The following is a 25,553-nucleotide window of genomic DNA, read 5'->3' as shown; positions in this document are numbered from 1 at the left end:
GCAGTTTTCATAGAAGATGTGGTCAATGGCACGATCTTCTATCTCTAGGATATCAAGTACTTTTTCACATACATCAACCCATAGGGGAATTGCTGAGCTCTTTCCTCCTATCTTACAGACCGGCCAGTCACTTCCCCATAAAATACGCTCTGTTCCCCACAGATCTAGAATTACCTGAAACCAGGGAAGTATATATTCGGCACAAGTCTGAACATCTTGATATGTATCGGGGGGAAGTTCTGAAAACGCTCCTGATAGTTTAACATATGACTTTGAAGATACAAACAGTTGTTTCATAAGTTCTTTCCACCTCTTAAACTCGTCACTGGATTCGATTAAATCCGGTCTTGTACGAAGATTTGGCTTCGTCAAGTGATCTACACAGTTAGTTCCGCACCTACACCAAAGAAAAACATCACTCACCTATAATTATGACCGTATTAGGGATCTTCTTTACCAAAGAAATCGCCTCTTCAAGCTGCCATAGCCCTCCGGAACGTATGTCAATTCCCAATTCAAATATATATCCCTCCTCTCCCAAATAATTAACTCCTTCAATAAACCCCTCTTCCAGCATCACGCCGTTTGGCTTGTCCTGTACCAGGTAGCGGAAACCTTTGACACTGGTAGAACTTTGCGCACCAGCTTTCTTTAGCTCAGATATGTATTTCTCGAGAACTTTACGCCCGGATGGCACAGGTGCCCATGGGATCACTGCCTTCACGGGTATACTTGGCAAAGGTGCGGAATTTTCGCTAGATAGGAGCTCATTTCTCCGAATCCGATCCACATATTTATATTCGTCTAGAACAAAGTCCCAGCCACTAGGATCGTCAATTGGCTTCAATACTTTTCTGTCAGCTTCAATAAATATCAAGCCCGTAATTGAATAATTCAGATTTCGCGGCTTCTTATCATGACATTCTTCGCCATATCGCACCAAATCATTCCCTTCATTCAATGGACTGTCTGCTGTCATCCATGCCAACTTGTCAAGATGTGATCGATCGAATAAATGAACATGGCTATCAATAACTCTCCTAGTCCTTCTCGTCATTTTGTTACCAACAACTCTATATTGTGTGGTGAAGTTCAGGGATCTCATCTGTACATTTTACCCCTCCCCCTGAAAATGTGGGGTAAGTGGGGGGATCAAACTGTGCATATACGCTCGGGATATCTTTAACCAGATGTATTTCTGTATTTTTTCCCTTCATTTTATTAATTCCCCTTTCAAAAACGTTTAACTAGGTCATGCAAAATATCTATTCGTGAATAGCGCTTCATACTTGTATATATGTTTAAGTTTGAAATTATAGACTTGTTACTTGGCATGTCCATTGATGACTGCTGCATTTCCATTGAGCTCAATGTGTGCCAACTCAGCGGATTTTCCGTTTGTAATGGACTTTTGAACATGTCCATTAGTTCCATTTGAAAGTGGCTTGGCAGGAGCAGGAGTTAAAATGAAATCAGCAGGAATTAGATTAGCGGCAGGGTTCAGTTCCAAACCGAAACCTGGCTTGTCAAGAGCGCTGATATCCATGTACCCTCCATGTGGCATTGGTTCATTAACAAACAGGTTTCCAAAGACAGGCAAAATAGTCTTTGAATCTGGCGAACTAGCAAGGTATTCTTGGAATGGAGTGTTCGGTTGAGAAAACATGAAATGATAAGAATATGGTCCAGATGCATGAGGAACCACAGGAATGTCATAAGCTTGAGCCTGAGCATTGACTCTCAGAAGCTCAGTTAATCCACCTACCCACATGACATCCGGTTGAAGAATATCAACATTTCGTCCTTCAATCAGCTTTCTGAAGCCATACTTTGTATATTCATGTTCACCAGTAGTCAGTTTAATAAATGGCAGAGCTCGTTTAAGCTGAGCATATCCATCATAGTCATCAGGGTGAAGAGTTTCTTCCCACCAGTTGATATTGAGATCTCTAGTAGCATTAACCAGATCAATCAAGTAAGGCACATTAAGCGACATCCAACAGTCCACCATAAGCGGGAAATCTGGTCCTACTGCCTCTCTGTGCTTGCGGAGAAATTCAACATTGAGCTTCAATCCTTCATGACCCTCATCAGGTCCATAGGGAAGAGGGACTTTACCACCCCAGAAACCAAGCTCCTTTGCAGCAGCTGGATCACATCCAGTACAGTAAAATTTAAGTTTATCCAAGACACAACCTCCAATCATTTGATAAACTGGCTCATTTCTGATCTTTCCTAATAAATCCCACAATGCAAGATCAATAACAGAGATCACAGCAACTGGAAGACCCTTTCTACCATAATACATGCTCGATTTGAACATTTGATCCCATAGTTTATTGGTATTTCTAGGGTCTGCTCCGATAAGAAATCGTTCAAAATGATTTTTCACCAACCAACAAGCTGGAGGACCACCAAATCCAGTTGCAAATCCAACTGTTCCATCATCAGCCTCAATCTCCACAAAAAATGATCCCAATACATTGATACCCCAATCAACCCGAGATTTCCTGTAATCAGGGTACTTTGACATTGGTGTGGAAAATTTATCGTCAATTAGCCAGTGTCCTCTCTCGACATCGTGGTAATCACCCATACCAGGTCCTGACGGAATAAAGGTACGAATTTCCTTGATTCTAGGGAATCGCCTGACTGATTTTGTGTCGTCTACCATATTGAAATCAAACTTCCTCACTTTTTTGTTAATATGAATTACTTTATTCAATACGAGGGACCTGTAGAATATATATATACTCTACTCAACTGACTAGTCTGTTCCGATAAACCTTAACGAGTACTAAGTGGGGTCTCTACCCCAGATAGTACCCAGGCAGTCCATCAGCAGGTGGGGGTAGCATGATTCTATCATTTGGCCGAACCGGATCTGTTAAGTCGCCTCTGGATAACCTGCTCGGCTTGGAGCATTGATCCACGAATCTGCTCCGGTCTGTCAATCTACCGAACTTGACTGTCAAAGTTTATCTGCAGGATGCAATGCAAATACCCCTCTACGCAACGGGCATTGTACGTTAAACTTTGCGGAGATCACTTCCGGCTAATACTAATTCGCGATAATCATCACTGCCGCATGAGCGTGGGGCAATATATGATCTCATTATCCCCCACTACGTTTTATTATGAATTCAATCTGACTGAATAAAAGACGGCCTGGATCTTGAAACCAGGGGTCATTGAACTAAAAATTGGAATCAATTGAAAATGGCTATTGATCGACTTTCGCTGGTTCGGAGACACAATCCTACGAGAACTAGTAGCAACCCTATATCACCCCTTCAGGTGGGTAATGGCCATCTGGCGTTCGGCGCTGATATAACTGGGTTGCAAACGTTTGTACCATTCTCCATTATGTCTGATTGGGGTTATAAGAGTGACCCACTTCCATCTGAAAAATTGTCTGATTTCACTGGTCAGACATGGTCTACTCATGGAAGAGATGTGAAATATCTCATGCCTAATGAGCAAAAGGAATTATCTCAATGGTTGATCTCAAACCCTAACAGGATGAATTTGGGCAGAATTGGTCTTTATTTTGGAGAAGCCACGGTATCAGAGTCCGATTTACGAGATTGTCATCAAGAACTTGATCTCTGGACAGGATCTGTCAGAAGCAGCTTTGAATATAAAGGCGAAAAAGTCCAAATACAGACAATTTGCGACCCTGAGAACGATACAGTGTCTTTTTCTATCCAATCTACTTTAATTGAGAAGAAGAAGCTTTCTATATTTCTTGACTTTCCGTATAATTGTGGAAAGTCCAAGTTTCAAGCTCCTTATGTAGGAGACTGGGACAATCCTTCAGCACATACTACCAAAGTCTCGGAGTCCAGTGCATCTAATGTGAGTTTGGTGAGAGATATTGACGGTACGAAATATTTTGTCACTGCTAATTGGAACTCATCTGGTAAACTGGTTAGATTAAAGGATCATCGGTTTGCTCTGGAGCTGGACGAAGGCTCGTCTGTTCTTGAAGTCGGTGTTACATTCAGTGAGAGTAATGCCAAAAATGAGTGGTCGTTTCAGAGCTCACTCGCAAAAGCAGAGTCACATTGGGAGTCATTTTGGAAAGAGGGTGGTGCAATCGATTTGTCTCGATCTAAAGATCCACGCTGGAAGGAGCTAGAAAGAAGGTTTGTTGTTGGCCAATACGCAATGGCTATAAATGCTACAGGTAAAGAGCCTCCTCAGGAGAGTGGACTAGTTAATACAGGATGGTATGGCAAATTTCACACCGAAATGGTCTGGTGGCACTTGGGGTACCTTGCTCTGTTGAACAAATGGTCAGTATTAAGACGTCCATTATCCGTATACGATAAACTACTGCCTGAGGCACTCAAACTGGCAAGTTCTCAGGGTTACAAAGGAGCCCGTTGGCCAAAGATGGTAGATCCTTCAGGAAGGCCATCTCCTGGCGAAATTAATGCTTTGTTGATATGGCAGAATCCCCATGTGATGTTATTCGCCGAACTCGATTATAGGGCACATCCTACATCAGAAACTTTAGAGAAATGGAAGAAAGCTGTTTTCGAGACTGCAGAGTTCTTAGAAGATTATGCCCACTGGAACCCAGAGACCCAAACCTATGACCTAGGTTCTCCGGTACACGTTGTGTCTGAAAATACAGATGCCAGAGAAACATATAACCCATCATTAGAGTTGCAATACTGGAGATTTGGTCTGTCAGTGGCTCAACAATGGCGTAAAAGACTGGGAATTGCACCAAATGAGCAATGGGAAAGGGTCTTGACCAATCTCGCCACCCCTCACATTGAAGACGGTCTCTACGTGATATGGCCTGGTATCAAAGACATGTGGACAAAATATACATGGGAGCATCCTGCATTAGTAGGAATGTATGGTTGGCTGCCATCTAATGATGCACTTGATATCAACACCATGAAAGCGACTTCGAAGAAAATTTGGGAGACATGGCATTTTGATGAATGCTGGGGATGGGATTTTGGAATGCTGGCAATGAACGCTGCAAGATTGGGAGAGCCGGAGAAAGCTATAGATTTTCTTTTAGATCCTAATATGCCGTTCGACGATGCTGGCCTAGCTCCAGGTGGTACCCAAGTCCCCTTTCCTTATCTTCCTGCTACGGGTAGTCTTCTTCTTGCTGTTGCATTTATGGCAGCCGGTTGGGACGATGACAATGGAAAGCCCTCTCCCGGATTTCCTACCGGATGGGAAGTGAGTTGTGAGGGATTGCATAAAGCCATATAGATCATATAGATCATATACATTTTATAGAATTTATAGAATTTATAATTTAAGATTTTGAATTCCTTCCGTTTTTGGAAATACCAGGGGTATATTTCCCTAATGTGGAAGCTACTGTTGGGAATTGGTGCAGATCACTGATCACTTCAAGACTTTTATTCTCTAAACTTTAAGACTCGTTCGCCGAATAAAGTGAGTAAAAATTCTATTTATGGTAATATATGATTATGTTTTTGTTTACATATTACTTTCTAGCTCCTCTGAAATCTACCAAATCCATGACTTGCACTGGCAAACCGGTTCTAATAGACTTGTTACAAGCGATACCCGTCAAGATAGAGAGGGCTCCATCGACATGGGAAGCAGCACGATTAAAGCGATCGGGAACGGGAACACCAAAGATATCGTTCAAGAGAACTGGATCACCACCACCATGGCCACCTTCCTTGAAGTCAATGTCCACATTGTACGACTTGCCGAACATGGGATATACAGTGATCTCTAACTTCTCAATAGCACCCTCCTTCGCTTGCTCACCACCCGAGTTAACATATGAACATTCAATAACATTAAGTTCAATGCGACCCTTGGAACCATTGAACACAACACGGAAACCTTCTAATGGCGAATAGGCGTGCAATGCATAGGACAAGACCGCACCGTTGGCATACTTGACAGTAGCAGCCATGGTATCCTCGATACTAATGCCATCACCGAAAACACTTTGATCACGGAAATAGTCATCTTCATGCTCAGCATCAAGATACATCTCTTTCAATTGTTCGTTTTCTTCAAGATGCAAGGCAAATGGATCATCCTTGGCGACCTTGCTGCCATGTGCACGAGAATAAAACTGAGTGACACCTCTCTTCTCAGCATTCTCTTTACCGTAGAATCTAAGATCACCAAATGCAAATGCAGTTACAGGATTAGTATTCATCCAGAAGTTCACCAAGTCAAAGTGATGAGTAGACTTGTGAACAAGCAGGCCACCACTGTTGTTCTTGTTTCTGTGCCATCTGCGGAAATAATCGGCACCATGCTTGGTATTTAAGAACCATTCAAAATGAACTGCATTTACTTGACCAATTGTATCGTCAGCAATGAGTTCACGAATCTTGGTATTGTGAGGGGCATAGCGGTAGTTAAAAGTGACCCGGAGCTTTCTTCCAGTTCTTTCAACAGCATCCAAAATTTCTTGACATTTTACTTCATCAACGGTCATTGGCTTCTCAGAAATGACATCAACGCCAAGTTCCATTGCACGAATAATGTACTTATGATGAGTTCGATCCATGGTAGTCACAATCAAATGATCGGGCTTGACCTCTGCAATCATTTTCTCGAAATCATGAGCCAAGTAGGTAGGAACAGCTTTTCCGCCAAGTTCCTCTACCTTCTTGTTAGCATAGTTCATACGAGTCTGATTAGTGTCACAAAAGGCCACCAATTCTGAAGTTTGACTATAATCCCTGACAAGAGACACATAGAAAAACATGGCACGACCACCGGTGCCAATCAAAGCATAACGAGTTTTGTTCTGTGAAGGCATTTTAAAAACGAATCAAATTGAGTTTTAGTAATAATAAACTTGAACTTCAGATTACACCCGATCTACTCATATAAACTACGAAACAAGCTTGGCTACCTCTGTCTATATATATACTTCACTATCTGGGGGTCACAAAGTCCCCTGAATAACGCATAGTGGGGGTAACCAGACTTAGGTGGGGGCACCTGAACGGTATTTGGCAGTATACCTCACATTTACAGCTTAATATCTTATCCCACCCGCCGATATCAGTGTCTCAGATATAAACGTGGGTGGGGTGTAGCCAAGAATCCATCAACACTTTTTATTCGTCAGATGGATCGAATTTGTCTACATAGCCAAGTTAGTTGTATCTTGGGTTATTAAGTGGGAGTTGGCCTGATGAAATATCTTGTAAAGGGATATGCAGTGCACCTTGGTTTTGAAGAATAATATCCTTAGAACTCCCGAGTGGGGTCCGGCTGAAAATATGCGGACGGAGATGTGGTCAACGGTAGAACCACATGGCCAGACTTCAACATTTGAACGAGACCCGAAGTTGCTGTTATAAAATTGACCCGAAGTTTTATACGAAGCGCGATCAGACAGACAGCCACCCTTAATCAAGGAGGCTTAAAACCCCACAACCCCACATGACGCACCGCCCCTCTTCCGCGCTACTCCACATATTCTCCACAATGTGCATATGCACAAAATAAGGTCTAGATGCTCGGTGTTTCATTACCGCACACTCTAACTGTAAAACCACCTGCAGATGGCCGCGAGATCATCCGTCCGATGGCTGGCGGCAGGAAAAGATTAACCAAACACCCTCTGTAAATGACCGCGGACGATCATTAGGCCTGGGTATATATGCACCCAAGGTGGATCATTCCTGCTTAGCGTTAAAGTCGTTAACCATGATTTTACCCACACGTCAAAATGCACGAAGATCCTATCTCAGAACATTGACTCTTCCCCACAGTTTTTCTGGAGTTTACTGAGCTTAGCCTCGCAACTGATCTGGATCAACATGTATATATATTGCATTGATTTCTGGGGTTCACAAGTATTTTATTATTCGTATCATTCTTACTAAAGACAATAGAGATCTGATAAGATCTAACAGTCAGATTCAAACTTTAATCCGTATATTTTATTTTGGTTTACACACATTTGGTTTTCCTGACATAGATTGACAAGTTATTTTTTCAGGGGTGATTCACATTAGGTAACCATGTCGAAAGAAGGTGAATTTCAAGATGAAGTTGAAGTTCCAGGTGTGACAGCCACCGAGGCTGAGATCAATGCTCGTGCTGCTCAAATGGCTGCTCACAAAGATGGATATAGAGCTGCTTTCAAACGGTATCCCAAGATCTTTTTTTGGATCGGTGTCATGTTATGGATGTTGATTCTCATGGGTTTTGATAATTCGGCCGGTGGTCAGGTATTAAGTATTCCAAAATTCAGAGAAAACTTCGGTGGTGGTCTTTTTGTCGACGGCAACTTTTTGTTATCTGCTTCGTGGCAATCAGCCATTCAAGCTGGTCCTACTGCTATGAATGTCGTTGGACTTTATGTTGGCTCGTATACTGCCGACCACTTAGGAAAGAGGATCGTTTTGTTTGCTGCTATCTGTATTTCATTTGCTGCCATTGGTGTTGAATATTCTTGTAAAACCATTGAGACTTTCTTTGCTGGTAAGATGGTAAATGGTTTTGCTCTTGGTATCATGTCTGCTCTCTGTGTCTCATATGTCGCCGAGATTTCTCCACTCTCAATCCGTGGTATTGCTACTGGTTGTTGTAACTTGTCTCAAACTATCGGTCCCTTCATTGGTAGTATTCTTGGCAACTATGTTGGTACCAAGAACAACGATTGGAGTTACAAGAGTTTGTTTGTTGCTCAATGGTTGTTTGGAGGTATTGCCATTCTTGTTCAACCATGGATGCCTGAATCCCCTGCCTTTTATCTTAAGAAAGGTAAAGAAGATAAAGCAAGAAAGCAACTTCGACGACTTTGTTCTAATGAAGAAGACGCCGAAGACCAGCTTAACGTTTTGAAGATCACCCTTTATGAAGCCGAGCAATTATACAACGGTGGCAGTTATATCCAGTGTTTCAAGGGAACCAATCTCCGTCGTACTTTACTTGCTGGTTTGGTCTTTTTCACTCACCCTATGTCTGGAGTTTCATTCAACTCATCGTATGGACCATTTATTTACCAACTCATTGGAATTAGTGCTCAAGAAAGTTTCAGAATCGGTATCGGTGCTCAGGTTCTCTCCATGGGTGGTACTATCGCATCCTTCTTCATCATCGACAGATTTGGTAGACGTCCTCTGATTCTTTGCGGTCTTACTGCTCTGATGATCAATCTTCTTTGTACTGGTATCACCGGTACTCAGTCTCAACATTCAGCTGCTGCTCGTACCGCCTGTGTAGCATTCCTAACCATGTTCAACTTCTGGTACAATGGAGGTATCGGCGCCATTGCTTATGCTATTGCCTCAGAAATCCCCACGTCAGTGTTGCGAACCAAGACTGTAGCCATTGCATTGTCGGTGAATCAGGGTTTTGGAACCATGTGGACATTTGTTCTTCCCTTCATTATCAACCCCAACGAGGGCAACCTTGGTCCCAAGGTCGGTTTCATCTTCTTTGCCCTGTCGATGATTAATCTCGTTCTGCTGTACCTGTTCCTTCCCGAGATTGCTCACAGAACCTTCGAAGAGCTGGACGAGCTCTTTGCCAACCACGTTCCTGCCAGAGAGTTCAAGAAGTACATCACCGCTGCCGAAGTCAAGGCCGAGCAGGCATTCAACCAAAAGGGAATTGCCGACGGAACGATTAACGAAAAACAACAAGACATTGAAATGGTCGAGCATGCTTAACATAATAGTTTTGATTTTATTTAGTGCAATTTGATGAAAAATTAGTTTTACCACTTTCTGGGGACGCTGCCTCCGGCGGCTGGGGCTCTGCCCCAGACCCCGTAGCTCCTGCTTCGCAGGAGATGGCTGCGACCGTGGACTGACGACTCTTCTCTAGGGTGTTGCCTCCGGCGACTGGGGCTCTGCCCTAGACCCCGTAGCTCCTGCTTCGCAGGAGATGGCTGGGACCGTAGACGAAACGACTCGAGCGTAGCGAGAGGAGCCGCGGGGTCTGGGGCGGAGCCCCAGCCGCCGGAGGCAAACCCCCGAGAATAGATATGGAGAGAATAATTTATAATATAATAGGTAGGTAGTATCTAACGGCCGCCAGCACGCTTTCTTTTGGCTACTTCTGGTAGTCGTAGTGGAGCTTTGAGGACGGCAATCTTGAGACCGGCGTTGTTGTTTGACTTGGAGGCACCGACGACCTTGATGTTACATCCCAGGGCTTTGAAGAGGTCAGCAAGTTTGGATGGTTTGAGCGACAGTTCGTGGACAAGAGGAGGAATCTCGACTGAGAAGTTGTCTAAATGAAGAGCCAGGACTAGGAAGTAACAGAGAAGTTTGTTCTCACAAGCAGGGTCGATGGCGAAGCTCATGTCCTTGGATCTGCCGAAACGACCAGCCTTGGAAACAGTGAATTTATTGATAACGCCTTGAACGAGGATTTCTGGAGGGTTGCCAAGCTTGGCGAGAAGCGCCGTCTTGCTGGAAATACGTCTGTTCTCGTAAACAGCTATCAATAAGGATGCATAATAAAGAAGTTTGATTTTGTGGATTTTGTCAACCGAAGAGATCTCGGACAGAATAGTGTTCTGAACTCGGGTGTGGATATATGTCGAGGTCTTTTGTGGGAACATGGCAATGCGTTTAGCATCGTCCTTCTCTTTGAGAATAATAGAAGCCACTTTCATGGCATCGTACTCTTGCTTGCTGAATACACCGTCGATAAGTGGATAAATAAGAGAAGTGTCAGTAGCTTCCAAGTTGTATGGTGGGATTGGACGTTCTGAGGAAAGAGCCTCTTGGATCTTTTCGTGCGATGGCAGATTCTCGGTAGATGTCTTAACAGTGTCCACAATAGCGGTTTCGAGGTCTTGCAATAAATCAGCGTCGATTTTGTTTCTTTCCAAGTCGGTAATGGCCTTCTTGGCTTTCTTAGTACCGAAAGCTTCACCAAGAGCCGTTCTTTGAATGCTGTTTCTAACATTGGATTGTTTAATATCAGGGCCTCTAACTCTCTTCTTAGATTTGACAATGGTCGACAAAGCCACTAATGGAGTTGGTACCAGCTGTAGCGATTTTGTTTGAGGATCATAAACAGCAACACAATATTTATTGCCGTCTTTTCCTTCTGAAACGCCGTCATATTCTAACTTGTCAGATTGGCCATGAACCAGGGCTTTGCCTGACTTGGACTTATATAGCTCGAAAGAAGCGGTCTCTGAAACATTGATGCCGGGAAATTGGCCCAGAATAGCCGATGACTCGCGTTCATCATCAATCAGTAGCTTCGTCTGAAGCTTAACAACTTCAGTAGCCTTTGTAGATGCCATGACGTCTACTTATTAGCCACTGTCTTGAGTTTAGAGATTAAAAAATTAGGAATCCTTCGAGGAGTACTAAAAGAATAAGCTGCATTTTTCATGGCGATCATCGATATTTCAATTTTTTTTTCAGCCGCTTATCAGTCCCTGCGTCTGTTCACGCATGAACCTCCAGGAGCCTGAACTTTACTTGGATTTACTTACAATTTTTTTTATCTTATGTGGTTGCTGAAAAACCCCAATATATTTTTATTGCTGCCACCCCTGTGATCGAATTACATTTGACGAACCATAGAAGTGCCAATGAGATATTGATTCTCCTGAGAGTAGAGAAGTAAGTGCTCTTCCATTCAAGTCCAGTCTCCTGGTCCTATTAATTTTTTAACATTCGGTAACTCAATCGACGGCTCAATTTTCAATTTTCATCGAATTATAAACTCGAAATTTGAATTTAATAATCAAAGTTCAATCATTGAAATTCGCTACTCGCAATCCTTGCACTCTCAGGGCCTACCCCGGCTGTGCTCCACTTCAAGAATCAAGTAGGGACCGTAAACGGAAACGACTCGAGCGAAGCGAGAGGAGCCAGGGGGTCTGGGGCACCGCCCCAGCCGCCGGAGGCATGTCCCACCCGGAAGTAAAGACCCTGGAGGCAGGGTCCAGCACACGGCTAAACATGCAAAGAAAAGATGCAGATTCCCCCTGAGTTTTCAAATCTCCAATTATGTCATCCGGACTGAACCTGTATGAAATCCTGGGAATCCGACAATGGCACGGACGCGAAAACGAGATTTCCGATGACGAAATCAAGCAAGCATACCGGGAGGCACTTCTCGAATCGCATCCTGACAAACGTCAGCAGAGAAACGAGGATCACAGCACAATCTCCATAGAAGAGATCCGAAAAGCATATACCATATTATCAGATCCCGTGGCACGAAAAGAGTATCTAATTCGTCTTCAGAGCGGAAGCCATGGCACAGCACCCTCTGGAAGAGGATTCGTGCAACTTGGAGACGCTGTAGACCTCGACGATATGACGATACACGAAGACATTCTCAACAGCAGCGGAGAAACGACCACAAAATGGACCAAAGCCTGCCGTTGCGGCCACTCTCAAGGCTACGTTGTCTGGGAATCTGACCTGCTCAACAACGGGTCTGCCGACGAGATCAAAGTGCCCTGTGTCGGCTGTAGCCTGTGGATCACGGTCCAGTACTCTGTCGAGGAGTAGCCCCCTGTATTTATATTAATTTTCATGACATATACCGGTCGGTGCTGCCTCCGGCGGCTGGTGCTGCCTCCGGCGGCTGGGGCTGCGCCCCAGACCCCCCGGCTTCTCTCGCTGCGCTCGAGTCGGTTCTGTTGACGGTCCCAGCCATCTCTTGCGAAGGAGCTACGGGGTCTGGAGCGGAGCCCCAGTCGCCGGAGGCAGAACGGTCGTAACTTCGTTTGTTTATTTAATAGGTAGTGGCCTGAACAGGCATCGTCGAAGCGTGTTGCGCTCCGGATCGGTGCTTTGTGGTGGAGTTTGTTTTGTTTCGGAGAGCCTCTTCTTCGAGGATGCCAGCGAGCGCTCGGCCGACACCGTCGATATCGGTGAGTAATGTGACGTGGCTGGCGTCAGACGGGACTTTGACGACCACAGGGAATCCGTAGTAGTCGGGCATGAGAGTTTTGCGGTAAACGACTCCATCGCCAGCTCCGAAAAAGAGGTGGTCGTAGTCTCCTTCTTTAATACCTTCGGGTCCATCAACACGGGCTCCTCGAAGGGTTGGGAGGGTACATCCGTAAATAACAGCCAGGGGTGGGTATGATTTGTCGGGGTGAACTTCAGTTAGCTCGTTGATGAATTTCTTGGTTCGTTTGAGGGTTCTGTCGAGATACTCTTTTGCCTCGTCGAACGGAATCGGCATGTCGGGGCTGTTGGTCAACGACGGGAACGTCGTTTTGGCAGCTGCTCGCAGCTTATCTTGAATCCTATCTTGAATCACACTTGTACTCGATGGAGTAGTCGATGATGATGGTTGTAATTGTCGACATGCACTTGCTCTTACCTCGGCTATAGGCGACACACAGGGACTTAGTCCGTACTCAACCCAGGTGTTCACGTCGAAGAAATCGAGATCATATCTTTTCGTTTTGTCATGTTTATCCACGAAACACCGTCCATTCAATGGCAGAAACACATAGCTGCTGCGCATCAGAAAGTTGACTTTGGCAGTTAGGATCCGTGAACTGAGAAGAACTGAATCTCCATATCTCAGTGGACCCAGAATATTGGGACATGAACTGGGGACTCCAGCATATAACAAGCCGCGAAACAACTCAGGCTCGTTCTGCATCGCATGGTGTGCAATAAGACCGCCCATTGAATGTGCAATAACTATGGCGGGTTTGTGGTTTTTACTTTTTTGCTTGATCTTTTTCAGAAATTGTCGAAGTCGTTGTGAGTTAATATCGGATGATAATCTCCAATCATAACCGAATTCGTGAACTCGACAGCCTGGTTGTTCGGTCATTTTACGAATCAGCCTCCGGGATATATCTATTGGCCCAATGTGAGTGAGCATGCCATCTGGATAGATGTGTTCGGTTGGCATGTCGTATTCATCTTGGTCAGTAATTCCCACCGTCAGGTCGATTTTTCTCATATTCAATCCTGCCTTTATAGGGATCCAGATTCGTTTCTTAGTCTTGCTATCTCGTAGAATGCTACCTCTATAACCACCCATAATAACTACATCACCTTGAATATCGGGAAATGTGTCTTGTCGGGCTGGTGACAAGGGTAATGAAAAGTTCCTTGAAAGGGTATGTCTCACTGCCCTCACACGAGTATTATCTTGACGCTTGATTGCACTGTATTTGAGATCTTCTTCATCGGAATCAAGGTCAGCGTATTCCGACAGACTGTCTTTATGAATATCGGAACCACTGTCTGCATTGGAATTGAATATCATCGAACGGAAATTAATAGTTGGAAGATCTAGTGATGAGGTAAATGATGGCATTTCAAGATTGGCCAGCGGGTTATTAAATGGGAGTGAAAATGAAAACACCTTTTGTTGCTTGATATGACTGATATACTTGCTTGATGAGAAAGACCGTGCTCGCGCTCTATATGCCTCTTGAAAAGTACCTGACCTACTTCGACCCTTATTAACGCCATATCCGGTTCCAAAGCTGCCCCGTTCCGCTTGAGATGCTGACTTTGGAGCAGCTCGGGCTTTGGTAGTTGAATTAGCAGCTGCTGTATCAATACCCAGATTACTACGTGGACCAGCTCGGGCCCCAGAACCAACCCCAGAACCAACCCCAGAACCAACCCCAGCAACTAGTACACTATCATGCCTTGCTTCTTTATTGATTGATCCGTCTCCCTCCACACTGGTAGAAGCAAACGTAACATTAGAATCATTGTTGCTACTGCCAACATCCACGGATCTACTGCCTTCACTGTACGATCTACGAAGCCCTTTCTCTTCTCTTTCTCTCTGTCGAGTCTCTTCAGCATCTACCATATCATCTTCAAGCACATCCTCAATAGGCCCATCATCCTCCTCTTCCTCTACAGCCTCCTCAATCAATGCTTCATCATCAATAGGCAGCAATTCTTCATCACTATCAATTCTACTACCACCGCCAATAGAATGACCACCAATAATCGAATCAGCATCATTAATTGTAAAATGCCTCGACTGTTTCGAACTGATACTTGTAGACGGCTTGATTCTTAAATCTTGTAGATCCTCTGTCAGATCGTCTTCATCTTCATCCTCTTCTTCGGTTGAAAAACTAGACTCGTCATCATCGTCATCCACATCCGCCTCCACATCCTCTTGCACTGACAACGGTCTTCTTTGGTCAAGTCCGTCTTTTGAACTTGGTTCACGAGATGGTCCGGGACTCAAACTCCTAGCAGTATTCCCCACAAATGTTCGTAATCTACTGGGAATTCGCGACTTCATCGCATCAGCCTCGATGCAGTCAATTTCTCAGACACCACAAAACTTCGCCGATTGCTAACAAGTATGCCAAGTGCCAATTTCCAATACCAAAGCCAATACCAATTGCTAGTCACGGTATCTGATACACTAATGCAAATCAAGCTTTAAATTACCTTCAATGGTCTCTACAACGAGTTAGACTGGATTCGGAGTTTAAATCTCCCAATCATGGGCATTACCGGCCAAGACCGCACTACTATTCTCATTTTCGTTGGAATCGTCCCTCCACAGACCCACAAACGCGCCAAGAAGGATCAACCAAAAATAGATCATCTGCTAGTTCTACTTCGTTGACCGTCAATCCGGAAAACCGTTGACACAGGTCAATTCGAGAATGATTCTCCCTGGGGGTCTGCCTCCGGCGGCTGGGGCTCCGCCCCAGACCCTGGTTGCTCCTCTCGCTTCGCTCGAGTCGGTGCTGGGGGCCAGCATAAAGTTTCATAGAGTCCATGTGTACTTGTTATCCTTAAAACCCATGAGCTCTATGAACTTTCTCTTATCAGGTCCCCCTGATTTACATTCAATTCAGCATACATCACCTTTGATTCTCAATCAATTGAATCGATTCCAATCTATTAACAAGTTCAATTCCGAAACTAACAAACAAACAGAAACAAACAACCGGTTTCTGTAATATGAGAACAACCTTTGATTGATTTATGGGTCTGGTTTGTTCGTCTCGTGTCACATGCGAAGATGTTGTGATCCAGAGCCGACCGGACGCATCGGATCAGGGTGGCTACATGCAGGGCCGTCCCTTTTCATGCAACGTCGACCCCACAATTTTTATCGGCTGATATCGATTCATTGCTGATTTTCTCCTCATCTCTCTCTGTACAACAGAACAAAAATTGTCATTCTTGAATGATGTTTGGCACCGAGAGTTCATCAATCATCATGTATGGATCTATGGTTCGAAGAAACGGTGGTATCTGACTGTCATTCAATCATTCAATCATTCATTAATTCAGTCAACTGGCCTAAGTAATCGTGCTATTTCATGAAGAACACTGGTTGCGAGCGACAAGCATTGGCTATTATCTTAAGCTGGTATCAGATTTAGGTATGCCAGAAGCAGTATCTTGCGCTTGATATCCTTGAATTGAGCCAGTAGTATGTCATCCCAAGTCATACTCAGATAGCTAGTCATGTGGTCAACACTAGTTATAACCCTTCTATAGGTGAGATGTGATATTAAACACGAACTTGGACCCTCATTAAACAAAAAAACATCAGTTCTTGGTATTATCATTCATTCTTGTTGTTATTTGGAATCACTGGTGGATAGGAAATCCATTGCATTGTGTCACCACTAATTTTTTTAGGGAGCATTGTCGGATCAACACAACATGCAACGTGCCTCCAAATCAGCATCCGTTCTATTAATCATTCCAAGTATTGATTTCATCAATTGATTTTTTTAACCCCCCGTTAATTGAAAAGACGACATTCGACTCAAATATCACGATCTAACATCGTTCAACACGGACCCAGCCTGGTTGTTTCCGACTCGAGCGGAGCGAGAGGAGCCGGGGGGTCTGGGGCGCAGCCCCAGCCGCCGGAGGCAGTCCTCCATTCCGTCTGTATCTGACCATTGCGGTGAGCAACAGATGTATTTCTGATCCCTTTATAGTCATCGGCCTAATATATTATTGGCAATGGATGAACTAGTTAAAAGCTGGAGCTCCAAACCTCTAGAAAAGGCTGCCAGGTAGTAGAAGCGTGTGGCATGTACATAGATAATTGCAGCAGTGTACTATTCATACCCAGAAGCTGGCCACTTCCAGTCACTAGTCACTAGACACTACTAGCAGCATCAGACTTTCAGTCCAAGGAAATTGAGAATTTATTAGGCTTAATTTATAAAATCGAGCCAGAACACACACTTACAGGTTCAGTAGTTTGATAGCGAGCAGACGAACTTGCTACATATACAGTAACCCATGAAGTAGACACTTTTCACTTTTAGTAAAATAAAGCCAGTTCATTGTGAATTCACTCTATTTGTTAATAATAAATCCAATTCTATTGTGAATCCACCTACAAAAGCCGGCTCATAACTTTGACTGAGGTGCTCTCTTACGTCACGTGTGGAGCTAACGAAGCTCGAGATCTTCGTGAACAGTGCCTTTTTGGGAAATAAGTAAATATGCAGACGGACGATCCAAATTACGGTGCCAAATACTTTTATAATCATTTCACGATCACACTTACTACGTCACATACAAACATCACTCGACACCAACAGAAAAGATTCGCAGTATTCGAGCTCGAACAGCCAAAATATACCCCATTTGTTTCGCATTTTTTCAGCTGATACAGTCAGGCCCACAGTCAGTTCACGACTTCAACGGTGAAACATCCAACTCCAACTGACACTGAAAAGTTGACCTATACAGTCAAATCCAAGAGCGAGCAAATCAAGTCACTCACTGGCTACCTATCATTTCACGACAGTGAAATATCCGAGATAACTGAACCACGAACCTGGACCAATCTCTTGTGGTTCAATTCTAACGCGTTCGCACGTACGACTCCAACGCACGGAAAACCACAACACCCGTCTAAAGTAAGTACCCACTCCATCCAACTCTCTACCAACCAGTACCCAGTCCGAGAAGAAACCCGTTTTTGGACTTTTTGGACCTCTCCTGTCTCTACAGCAAACTCACTGGTGGGTGATACCCAGGACCTTGGGGGACCGGGGGCCGGCCTCCGGCGGCTGGGGCGCTGCCCCAGACCCCGTGGCTCCTGCTTCGCAGGAGATTTTACTGGGACACCCGACAAAAACGACTCGAGCGAAGCGAGAGGAGCCAGCGGGGTCTGGGGCGGAGCCCCAGCCGCCGGAGGCAGGTCCCCGGTCCGCTCAGCCGTGCGGGAGCTGACCCTTACCCGGGAACTCTCGAACACGCGTGGAGGTGATTTTTACGCGACAGCAGCTTAGAAAACCTCATACACAAACCTGCACTGGACTTGGAAGTTGGAAGTTGGAAGTTGTTCGATAGGAAAAGAAAATTGAAGCTGACGTTATAGGAAACCGATACTGAGAATAAACCCGCGACCGGAAGGACAGGCTTTTTCGAGGTTATTTTTTTTCTTGTCGAGGCACTGGCTCTACTCAGTAGACAAAGGTATACCTGACATCCACGGTCCGATCGCAGAGGCAGTTGCAATTGCAACGAGGATTCTGAATACAAATAACCAACCAGTGATAGCATGTCGCGCCAGCTCCGCAATCGTACCCGTATTGGGAATGAGAACGATGAGAATAACAACGTTGGTTTGGTAGCTCGAGCCCGTGCTAAGGCAGTTGAACTGGATTCTAATAGCAATGGTATCAATCGATTGGATAAGAAACCTCTTGGCAATCTTTCAGCCAATAATAATGTTAATGGAAATATCGCAGTTGGTGGTGTTCAGGACAACGTCACGAGAATGACGACTCGTCGTAGAGCGGCATTGGGTGATGTTAGTAATGTCAGCAAAAAGACCGACCCAGCTGCTGCTGGTGCTGCTACCAAGGGTGGTCTCGGTATCCGAGCAGGTTCTACTGTAACCAATCCTACAAGGGCTTCTCTTTTGAGATCCAGAAACAATGGAGTCACTAGTAATTCATCAGCTACTGCTGCTGGTGTTGCGTCGACTACGGGTAATATCAACACTAATGGAACAGCCAGACCCGGTTTAACCAAGACTGGTGCTGATGGAGGTGTTGCTACAAGAACCGCTCTCCGCACTACAAGTTGGACTTCGGCGGGTGCTGGTACCGGTGCCGGTAACCATGCCAGACACGCGTTGAACAATGGCTTGAATAATTCCAATATCCACAGCAATGGAGCCAGCAATGGAGCCAGCAATGCAGCAGCATATAGATCTGCTTCAGTCGGAGCTGCGTCTAATACTGTTGCCAATACTGCTAGCAATGCTGGTGAAGTCGACCAAATCACCACCAAAAACATTCACTTGCTCGACGAATCGTCTAATTCAAGAGCATCCAAACGTCCCAAGACTAGTGCTATGAGCGGTTTAGTATCTTCTTCGTCTTCGTCTTTGTCAAATGACAGTACTACTAACAGTTCGAGACTTGCTCGTAATAACACCGACACAGCTGCTAGCACCAGTACCAGCACCAGCACCGGCTCGTCCACAAACACGTTGTCATCTAGAAACCACTCGCGTCCTCTAGCAGAGATCCCATTGCTGGAGGTGCCAGTACCATCGAGAAACTCCATGGCTCGTCCTTCGGTGCTCGGAAAAGTAGCTCAAACTTCAACTTCTCGTTTATCAGTTGCCTCGTCAGCCAGCTCATCAAAACAAGAATCGGAAACCATCACTAGTACCCATGGCACTGCTGAAGCCAGCTCTAATTCTTTGGTAGCAACTACAACCACAAGTCCCGTACAAGACTGGGATGATCTGGATGCTGAGGACTTTGACGACCCACTGATGGTGTCGGAATATGTGGTTGAGATCTTTGAGTTCTTGTACAAGAGCCAGTATACATACATGCCCGACGCCGATTACGTGCGAAACCAGACTTATTTCACATGGAGCATGCGAGACATTCTCGTTGACTGGCTAGGAGAAGTCCACACCCGGTTCAGACTGCTTCCAGAGACACTGTTCCTGGCAGTCAACATCTTTGACCGATACATGTCATCAGTGGATGTGCCAGGAGACGAGATTCAGACGATTGGCATTACAAGCATGTTCATAGCCGCGAAATACGAGGAAGTGTTCACCCCGTCAGTGGCCAACTTTGCATACATGGTGGACAACTTGGCAGAAGAGGACATTCTCGAGGCCGAGCGAGGCATTCTGCGAGTGCTGGAGTTCCGCAATTCATACCCCAATCCCATGAACTTTCTCCGCCGCATTTCGAAAGCCGACGACTACGACATCAACACCCGTACCATTGGTAAATATTTATTAGAGATCTCGCTTTTCGAGCACCGACTCCTGAAATACACGCCTGCCGAACACTCTGCTGCCGCCATGTTTCTGGCCCGTCGCATGCTGAAACGGCCCTCATGGGACGCCAACATGAAACACTACTCCGGAGGCTACGACGAAGAGTCGCTAAAACCCATTCTCGCCATCATCGTCGACTACCTCGTATCCGCAGTCACCCACGAAGCATTCTTCCGCAAATACGCCCATAAACGGTTCCTCAAAGCGTCCATCATCGCCCGCACATGGGCCAAAGAAAACAGACTCCACTACCAACTCCCCTCCTCATAACCCACCGGCATCACGCTTCTTTTTTTTTCTAATTATTCTCTAACTTATTCTCGCTCTGTTTTAATGTTCTATGTACAATTGTAATACCTTTCACGACACACACGTCCACGCAGCCTCCGGCGGCTGGGGCTTCGCCCCAGACCCCGTGGCTCCTGCTTCGCAGGAGACTGCTGGGACCGTCGACGGAACCGACTCGAGCGCAGCGAGAGGAGCAGCGGGGTCTGGGGCGGAGCCCCAGCCGCCGGAGGCAGTATGCCCCTCCTCAAAGTTTCGGGGACGACAGGGCAGTTCGTAGTTGGGGGACGAGAGTAGCGGCCCATGAGTCGTCGAGGTCTTGGCGGGTTCCACGGCCGAAGATGAGGGAGGAGTAGGCCATTTTGGTTTTGAAGTCGAGAGAGTCGTAGGAGGGGGCTGAGAGGAGTGTTTTCATCAGGTCGGCGGATTTGGGTAGAGTGGAGGGCGGGTTGGTCTGTTGTTTGCGGATGACGACGTGGAAGTGGACATGGGGAACCACTTGGCCAGCAGCGGAGCCGTTGTTTTGCACGATGTTGAATGCCTCGGCACCGAACTGGGTCTTGAGGGCTTTGGATACTTTGGCAAGTGCTATTCCGAGAGCAGCTGAAGTGTCGGGATCAGATGCAAGCTCGTCCAGTGTTTTGTAGTGTTTGCGACTGGTGACGAGGACATGGGCTGCTGAGGAAACCAGCGGTTGGATGTCGAGAAATGCCAGCACATGCTCGGTGGAGTAGAAGACGGTGGACGTCGATTCCAGCGAGCCAGGACGGTTACTGGCAGCAATGTCGCAGAATGGACATTCTTCGGAAAACATTGTATGCAACGAGAAGATGATGGGGCAGGTATCGGATGAGTACTCAGTACAGAATAATATGTTACAGTAGGAGTTGAGGCAGATGACGATGTGAAGATATGAATGGGATGATAGCGTGCTAGTGGTCGCAATGGGAAGATTATCAGGAGTGAAATCTGGGTGCAGTACTCTCTAGTGGTAGTACACTATTAACAATCGAGTAGAGACTGTATACTAGTGATCAGATACTAGTTACCCTTAGTTGTAGCAGTATACTATTCACAGTCTGCAGTATGCTGTTGATAGTCTAGAGATAGAATACCAGAAGTAGTATACTGTATATACTAGACTGAAGATGTTAATATCACTGATGAGCTTCTAGTGGCAGTGACAGTGACTGTGGATAGCCAATAGATAATATACTGTTGATAATAGGGCAGAGGCTGTACTGATAGTATACTAGAGATAATAGCTCCGGTTATGGTAGACTGCTGGTCGTATACTAGAGATAGGAGACTAATGTCAGTAGACTGAAGATAGTATACTAATGATGAGATACTGGTAACGGTGCTCTAACTCTAGTGATAGTATGCTGTTGATAAGTCCAGTGATGGAGTAATGGTAATGGTGCGTCGTTGATAGTAGACTGGCGATTGTATACCAGTGACAGTATACTAGTGATAGGTGGTCTTGACCCTGTAGACTAGTGATAGTATCCAGTAGGCTGTGACAGTATTCTTCTGATACGCTAGAGATTGTAAGCTCCTGATAGTACACTACAGATTCAATACTAGGGAAGAGATTCTGGTTACCGTGCTTTAGTTGTACTAGTATAGCTGTGATCGTTCTATGGAGTGCTGACAGTACTCTAGAGAGTGTATACTGTTGATTGTAGACTAGTGATACTCTTCTAGTGCTAGCAGCTTGAGATGGGTGGTACAGACAGTATACTTTCGACTAATAGCTCTAGTGAGGGCAGACTAGAGACTGTATTCTACTGATAGTATCTTTCCTTCTGATAGTACTCTAGAGAGTGTATACTGTTGATGTAGACTAGTGATACTATTCTAGTGATAGTACTTGAGATAGTATCCCTGTCAGAGTTCCAGTGATAACTGACTAGAGGCCGGTATGCAACTGACAGTATACTTTTGATAGGATACTAGTGATTGGATACTATGGATGAGAGGCTAGCAGCAGTATACTAGTGATAGTAGACTAGAGATGATAATTCCAGTGTGATTTCTAGTGAGCTTTCTAGTGAGCTTTCTAGTAAGCTTTCTAGAGTGAGCTTTCTCGTGAGCTTTCTAGAATGAGCTTTCTCGTTATGGAACCCTGGCAATTGAATGCCAGTGATAGTACACTAGAGATTATTCTAGTAAGTATCCAGTGACAGTTCTAGGATAAAAGTACTAGAGGTAATAATGCTTAAATCAGGGGGGCCCAGCGCTCTGACAGATGTAATGGCACTAGCTGCAACAGCAAATGCAGTGATAACAACGGCGCAATGGATATCAAAGTCAATTCCAGTGATAATCCTGTAGAGCTAACGGTAATAATGTTGTAGCTTTCAGTAGTGGTAACGACAAGCCGAATCACTACCGGTACATGCAGTCGTAATTAAGTTGCATCGCGCTTATGTACTCAGATTTCGGAATGATAAAGCATGTAAACCGGCATCGGCGCTGTAAGCGATGCGCGATTTCGGCATGACGGACTTAGTGAAAATTAGTGCACTGACTGCTGCCTTTCCAAACTGTTATTAGCAGAGTAGAGACACTTTTACTGGCTGGATTTCTATTTTCGCATTGGATGATGGTAATTAGTATAATCGGATGTTGGATATTTGGATACTAGGGGACTAGGGGATATGCTCAGTGGGGGATAGAATCTTAAAAAGCCTAAGTATCACTGGGACGAACCAGGAGATCGCTATATTGCAACGGTTCTTGTCGGAGTTTATGCACGTCAGATGAACCAGTTCGGTTTGATGCGCACTGATCTGCCAGTATAAATCTGGCTAACAGGCCACTAACCTCCTTATTTTTTTCTCACATCTCTTATTCTTGATATCGTCGTTTAATCATCCTAATTATTATATTAGGTCTGGTTGTTCTGGCTATTGTGAGATATCCAGTCAATTGTCACTGACAGGATCACTACTTTTCTAAATCCAACTACCAGCCGATTGTCGATTGCTGATAGCTCTTATCACTAATTAATTGTACAAGCCGAATACCAGAAATATACACAGATTTCAGCCAAAATGCACGTGTTCGTGGAAAAGATATTTGGATTTGTCCTTCCAAAAATATTCACACCTCCTACCGAGGATATGCTGTTGAAGAACAAACCATCTCTGGCCAAGATCCCTACCGAATTGGTCGTCACCAGCAGTGCTTTTGAAGACGGTCAGCACATGCCATGGAAGTACGGTGGTGAAGGAGTTGGCGAAGACACTTCTCCACCATTAACAGTGGAAAACATTCCCAGCGACACTGGAAGCCTGGTTTTTGTTCTCCAAGACCTCGATGTGCCTCTTCCTAAACCCATTACCCACACAGTCGCCTATAACCTTCCCGTTCAAAAAGAGTTCCCCGAAGGCTACTTCGACTCCAAAGAGTCGTCCGACAAACTGACCTGTGGCAAGGCTTTCCGAGGACACACGGGCTACCTAGGACCGCGACCCATCATCAACCACGGCCCCCACCGCTACTACTTCACCATCTACGCCATCAAACAAGAAGCACCCCGTCTCAACCCACTCGTCGAAGAGCCCGAGCTCATCGCCTACCTCGAGAAATGGGCCGTCTCCACAGGCACCGTCATCGGCACTTTCGAGCGTACCGACGCTAAACACTAGTAATAAACGATCACTTTCTTTGGACGGAGAGTTGTGCCTCCGGCGGCTGGGGCTCCACCCCAGACCCCGCTGCTCCTCTCGCTTCGCTCGAGTCGGGCGTCGGGCAGCCACATTATATATAAAATTTACAGACCTGACGACCTCCCGACGCCCGACTCGAGCGAAGCGAGAGGAGCAGCGGGGTCTGGGGCGGAGCCCCAGCCGCCGGAGGCAGTGCCGGAGAAAACAAGTGTATTCAGGAGATTAGTACTGGTCGACGGCCTCGAGGGCAGCAGGGTACTTGAAATCGTTGACTTCGCGGACCTTGTCCATGGCCTCGGCGATGATGATGCTCTCGTCGAGGGGCATGAGCGAGGACTCGAGTTTGCCGTCGCGGAGACATCTGGCGACCTCGTCGGCCTCCCAATGCATGCCGTGGCCGCCGGGAATGGGGTACGATTTGTGCTCGGTTTTCAAGTTCTTGCCGCTGCCTTTGATGCCGTCTTGGTAGAGGTTGATGGTGAATCCTTCGGGACGGTAAGTGGGGAAGTCGACCTTGATGTATCCCTTCTCACCTTGGATGAGACACACGTTGTCGTGCTCAGACAATCCCGTCATGGACGTGGTAGCAACAGCAGAAACGTGTGATTCGGGGAAAATCAGGTTGACAGTCGTGTGCTCGTCAACTTTGGTGTCTTTGGTGAACAGAATGCTACCATTGACTTTAGGAGCCTGTCTCTTGTTCTCGGGTTCAGCAAACGCAGTGATGAAAATCCATGTAAGAGAGTAGATACCCAGATCCAGCAGAGCACCACCACCGAGCTCGGGGTTCTTCATACGGTGTTTAGGATCAAAGTCGTTGGGAATGTTGAATGGAACTGCCAGATCAGAACTGACTCGTAGGATCTTGCCGATTATTCTGTCCTTGAAAAGAAGCTTTTGAAGTTCCAGTGTCATTGGGAAGTATCTGGTCCAAACAGCCTCCATCAAAAACAGTTTCTTTTCTCTAGCAATCTTAACCAAATGCTTTAATTGCTTGGCATTGATGGTGAAGGGCTTCTCACAGAGCACGTTTTTGCCGGCCTCAAGAGCGAGTTTGGCATTTTGGTAGTGGTGACTGTGAGGAGTAGCCACGTAAATGACATCGACGTTCTTATCAGCAACCAATTGCTCGTAGTTGCCATAAGCAGCGGCAGAAGGCGCACCCACTTCCTCAGCAAACTTCTTGGCCCGTTCAGCAGACGACGACGAGGCCACTGCTACAATCTCGTGCTTGACATCCGACACATTACGAAGACCAGGGTCAGCCAGAATGTCCTTGGCAAAGGTGGTAGCAATGCCACCAGTGGCCAAAATACCCCATTTCAGTGTGTAAACCATGTTGAGCGTCAGTATACGGTC

General features: G+C 45.6%; 12 protein-coding genes across 12 annotated transcripts; 5 read left to right on the top strand and 7 right to left on the bottom strand.

Annotated features, from left to right (window-relative positions):
• Nucleotides 1-415: 415 nt before the first annotated feature.
• On the bottom strand, nucleotides 416-1,057 carry AWJ20_305 (uncharacterized protein; the record flags this gene model as incomplete). Its single annotated transcript, XM_018880042.1, has 1 exon — nucleotides 416-1,057. One exon carries the CDS (start codon nucleotides 1,055-1,057, stop codon nucleotides 416-418), a length of 642 nt encoding a protein of 213 aa, XP_018734547.1.
• A 267-nt stretch (nucleotides 1,058-1,324) lies between these two features.
• Nucleotides 1,325-2,674, bottom strand: AWJ20_304 (uncharacterized protein; the record flags this gene model as incomplete). Its single annotated transcript, XM_018880031.1, has 1 exon — nucleotides 1,325-2,674. One exon carries the CDS (start codon nucleotides 2,672-2,674, stop codon nucleotides 1,325-1,327), a length of 1,350 nt encoding a protein of 449 aa, XP_018734546.1.
• Nucleotides 2,675-3,219: 545 nt separating this feature from the next.
• AWJ20_303 (uncharacterized protein) lies at nucleotides 3,220-5,244 on the top strand (the record flags this gene model as incomplete). Its single annotated transcript, XM_018880020.1, has 1 exon — nucleotides 3,220-5,244. One exon carries the CDS (start codon nucleotides 3,220-3,222, stop codon nucleotides 5,242-5,244), a length of 2,025 nt encoding a protein of 674 aa, XP_018734545.1.
• A 241-nt stretch (nucleotides 5,245-5,485) lies between these two features.
• On the bottom strand, nucleotides 5,486-6,793 carry AWJ20_302 (uncharacterized protein; the record flags this gene model as incomplete). Its single annotated transcript, XM_018880009.1, has 1 exon — nucleotides 5,486-6,793. One exon carries the CDS (start codon nucleotides 6,791-6,793, stop codon nucleotides 5,486-5,488), a length of 1,308 nt encoding a protein of 435 aa, XP_018734544.1.
• Nucleotides 6,794-8,009: 1,216 nt separating this feature from the next.
• MAL11 (Mal11p) lies at nucleotides 8,010-9,665 on the top strand (the record flags this gene model as incomplete). Its single annotated transcript, XM_018879998.1, has 1 exon — nucleotides 8,010-9,665. The coding sequence occupies one exon, from the start codon at nucleotides 8,010-8,012 to the stop codon at nucleotides 9,663-9,665; it is 1,656 nt and encodes a 551-aa protein (XP_018734543.1).
• Nucleotides 9,666-10,021: 356 nt separating this feature from the next.
• Nucleotides 10,022-11,260, bottom strand: RPA49 (DNA-directed RNA polymerase I subunit RPA49; the record flags this gene model as incomplete). The annotated part of the gene is made up of 1 exon (XM_018879987.1): nucleotides 10,022-11,260. The coding sequence occupies one exon, from the start codon at nucleotides 11,258-11,260 to the stop codon at nucleotides 10,022-10,024; it is 1,239 nt and encodes a 412-aa protein (XP_018734542.1).
• A 715-nt stretch (nucleotides 11,261-11,975) lies between these two features.
• On the top strand, nucleotides 11,976-12,485 carry JJJ3 (Jjj3p; the record flags this gene model as incomplete). Its single annotated transcript, XM_018879974.1, has 1 exon — nucleotides 11,976-12,485. One exon carries the CDS (start codon nucleotides 11,976-11,978, stop codon nucleotides 12,483-12,485), a length of 510 nt encoding a protein of 169 aa, XP_018734541.1.
• A 226-nt stretch (nucleotides 12,486-12,711) lies between these two features.
• Nucleotides 12,712-15,222, bottom strand: AWJ20_298 (uncharacterized protein; the record flags this gene model as incomplete). Its single annotated transcript, XM_018879963.1, has 1 exon — nucleotides 12,712-15,222. The coding sequence occupies one exon, from the start codon at nucleotides 15,220-15,222 to the stop codon at nucleotides 12,712-12,714; it is 2,511 nt and encodes an 836-aa protein (XP_018734540.1).
• A 3,255-nt stretch (nucleotides 15,223-18,477) lies between these two features.
• On the top strand, nucleotides 18,478-20,502 carry CLB2 (B-type cyclin CLB2; the record flags this gene model as incomplete). Its single annotated transcript, XM_018879952.1, has 1 exon — nucleotides 18,478-20,502. The coding sequence occupies one exon, from the start codon at nucleotides 18,478-18,480 to the stop codon at nucleotides 20,500-20,502; it is 2,025 nt and encodes a 674-aa protein (XP_018734539.1).
• Nucleotides 20,503-20,764: 262 nt separating this feature from the next.
• Nucleotides 20,765-21,331, bottom strand: HNT1 (Hnt1p; the record flags this gene model as incomplete). The annotated part of the gene is made up of 1 exon (XM_018879941.1): nucleotides 20,765-21,331. The coding sequence occupies one exon, from the start codon at nucleotides 21,329-21,331 to the stop codon at nucleotides 20,765-20,767; it is 567 nt and encodes a 188-aa protein (XP_018734538.1).
• Nucleotides 21,332-23,576: 2,245 nt separating this feature from the next.
• AWJ20_295 (uncharacterized protein) lies at nucleotides 23,577-24,173 on the top strand (the record flags this gene model as incomplete). The annotated part of the gene is made up of 1 exon (XM_018879930.1): nucleotides 23,577-24,173. The coding sequence occupies one exon, from the start codon at nucleotides 23,577-23,579 to the stop codon at nucleotides 24,171-24,173; it is 597 nt and encodes a 198-aa protein (XP_018734537.1).
• Nucleotides 24,174-24,416: 243 nt separating this feature from the next.
• AWJ20_294 (uncharacterized protein) lies at nucleotides 24,417-25,532 on the bottom strand (the record flags this gene model as incomplete). The annotated part of the gene is made up of 1 exon (XM_018879919.1): nucleotides 24,417-25,532. The coding sequence occupies one exon, from the start codon at nucleotides 25,530-25,532 to the stop codon at nucleotides 24,417-24,419; it is 1,116 nt and encodes a 371-aa protein (XP_018734536.1).
• Nucleotides 25,533-25,553: the final 21 nt, after the last annotated feature.

This window comes from Sugiyamaella lignohabitans, chromosome A (assembly GCF_001640025.1).
Source record: "Sugiyamaella lignohabitans strain CBS 10342 chromosome A, complete sequence".
NCBI lineage: Eukaryota > Fungi > Ascomycota > Dipodascomycetes > Dipodascales > Trichomonascaceae > Sugiyamaella > Sugiyamaella lignohabitans.
This window is presented reverse-complemented; position numbering and strand designations above follow the sequence as displayed.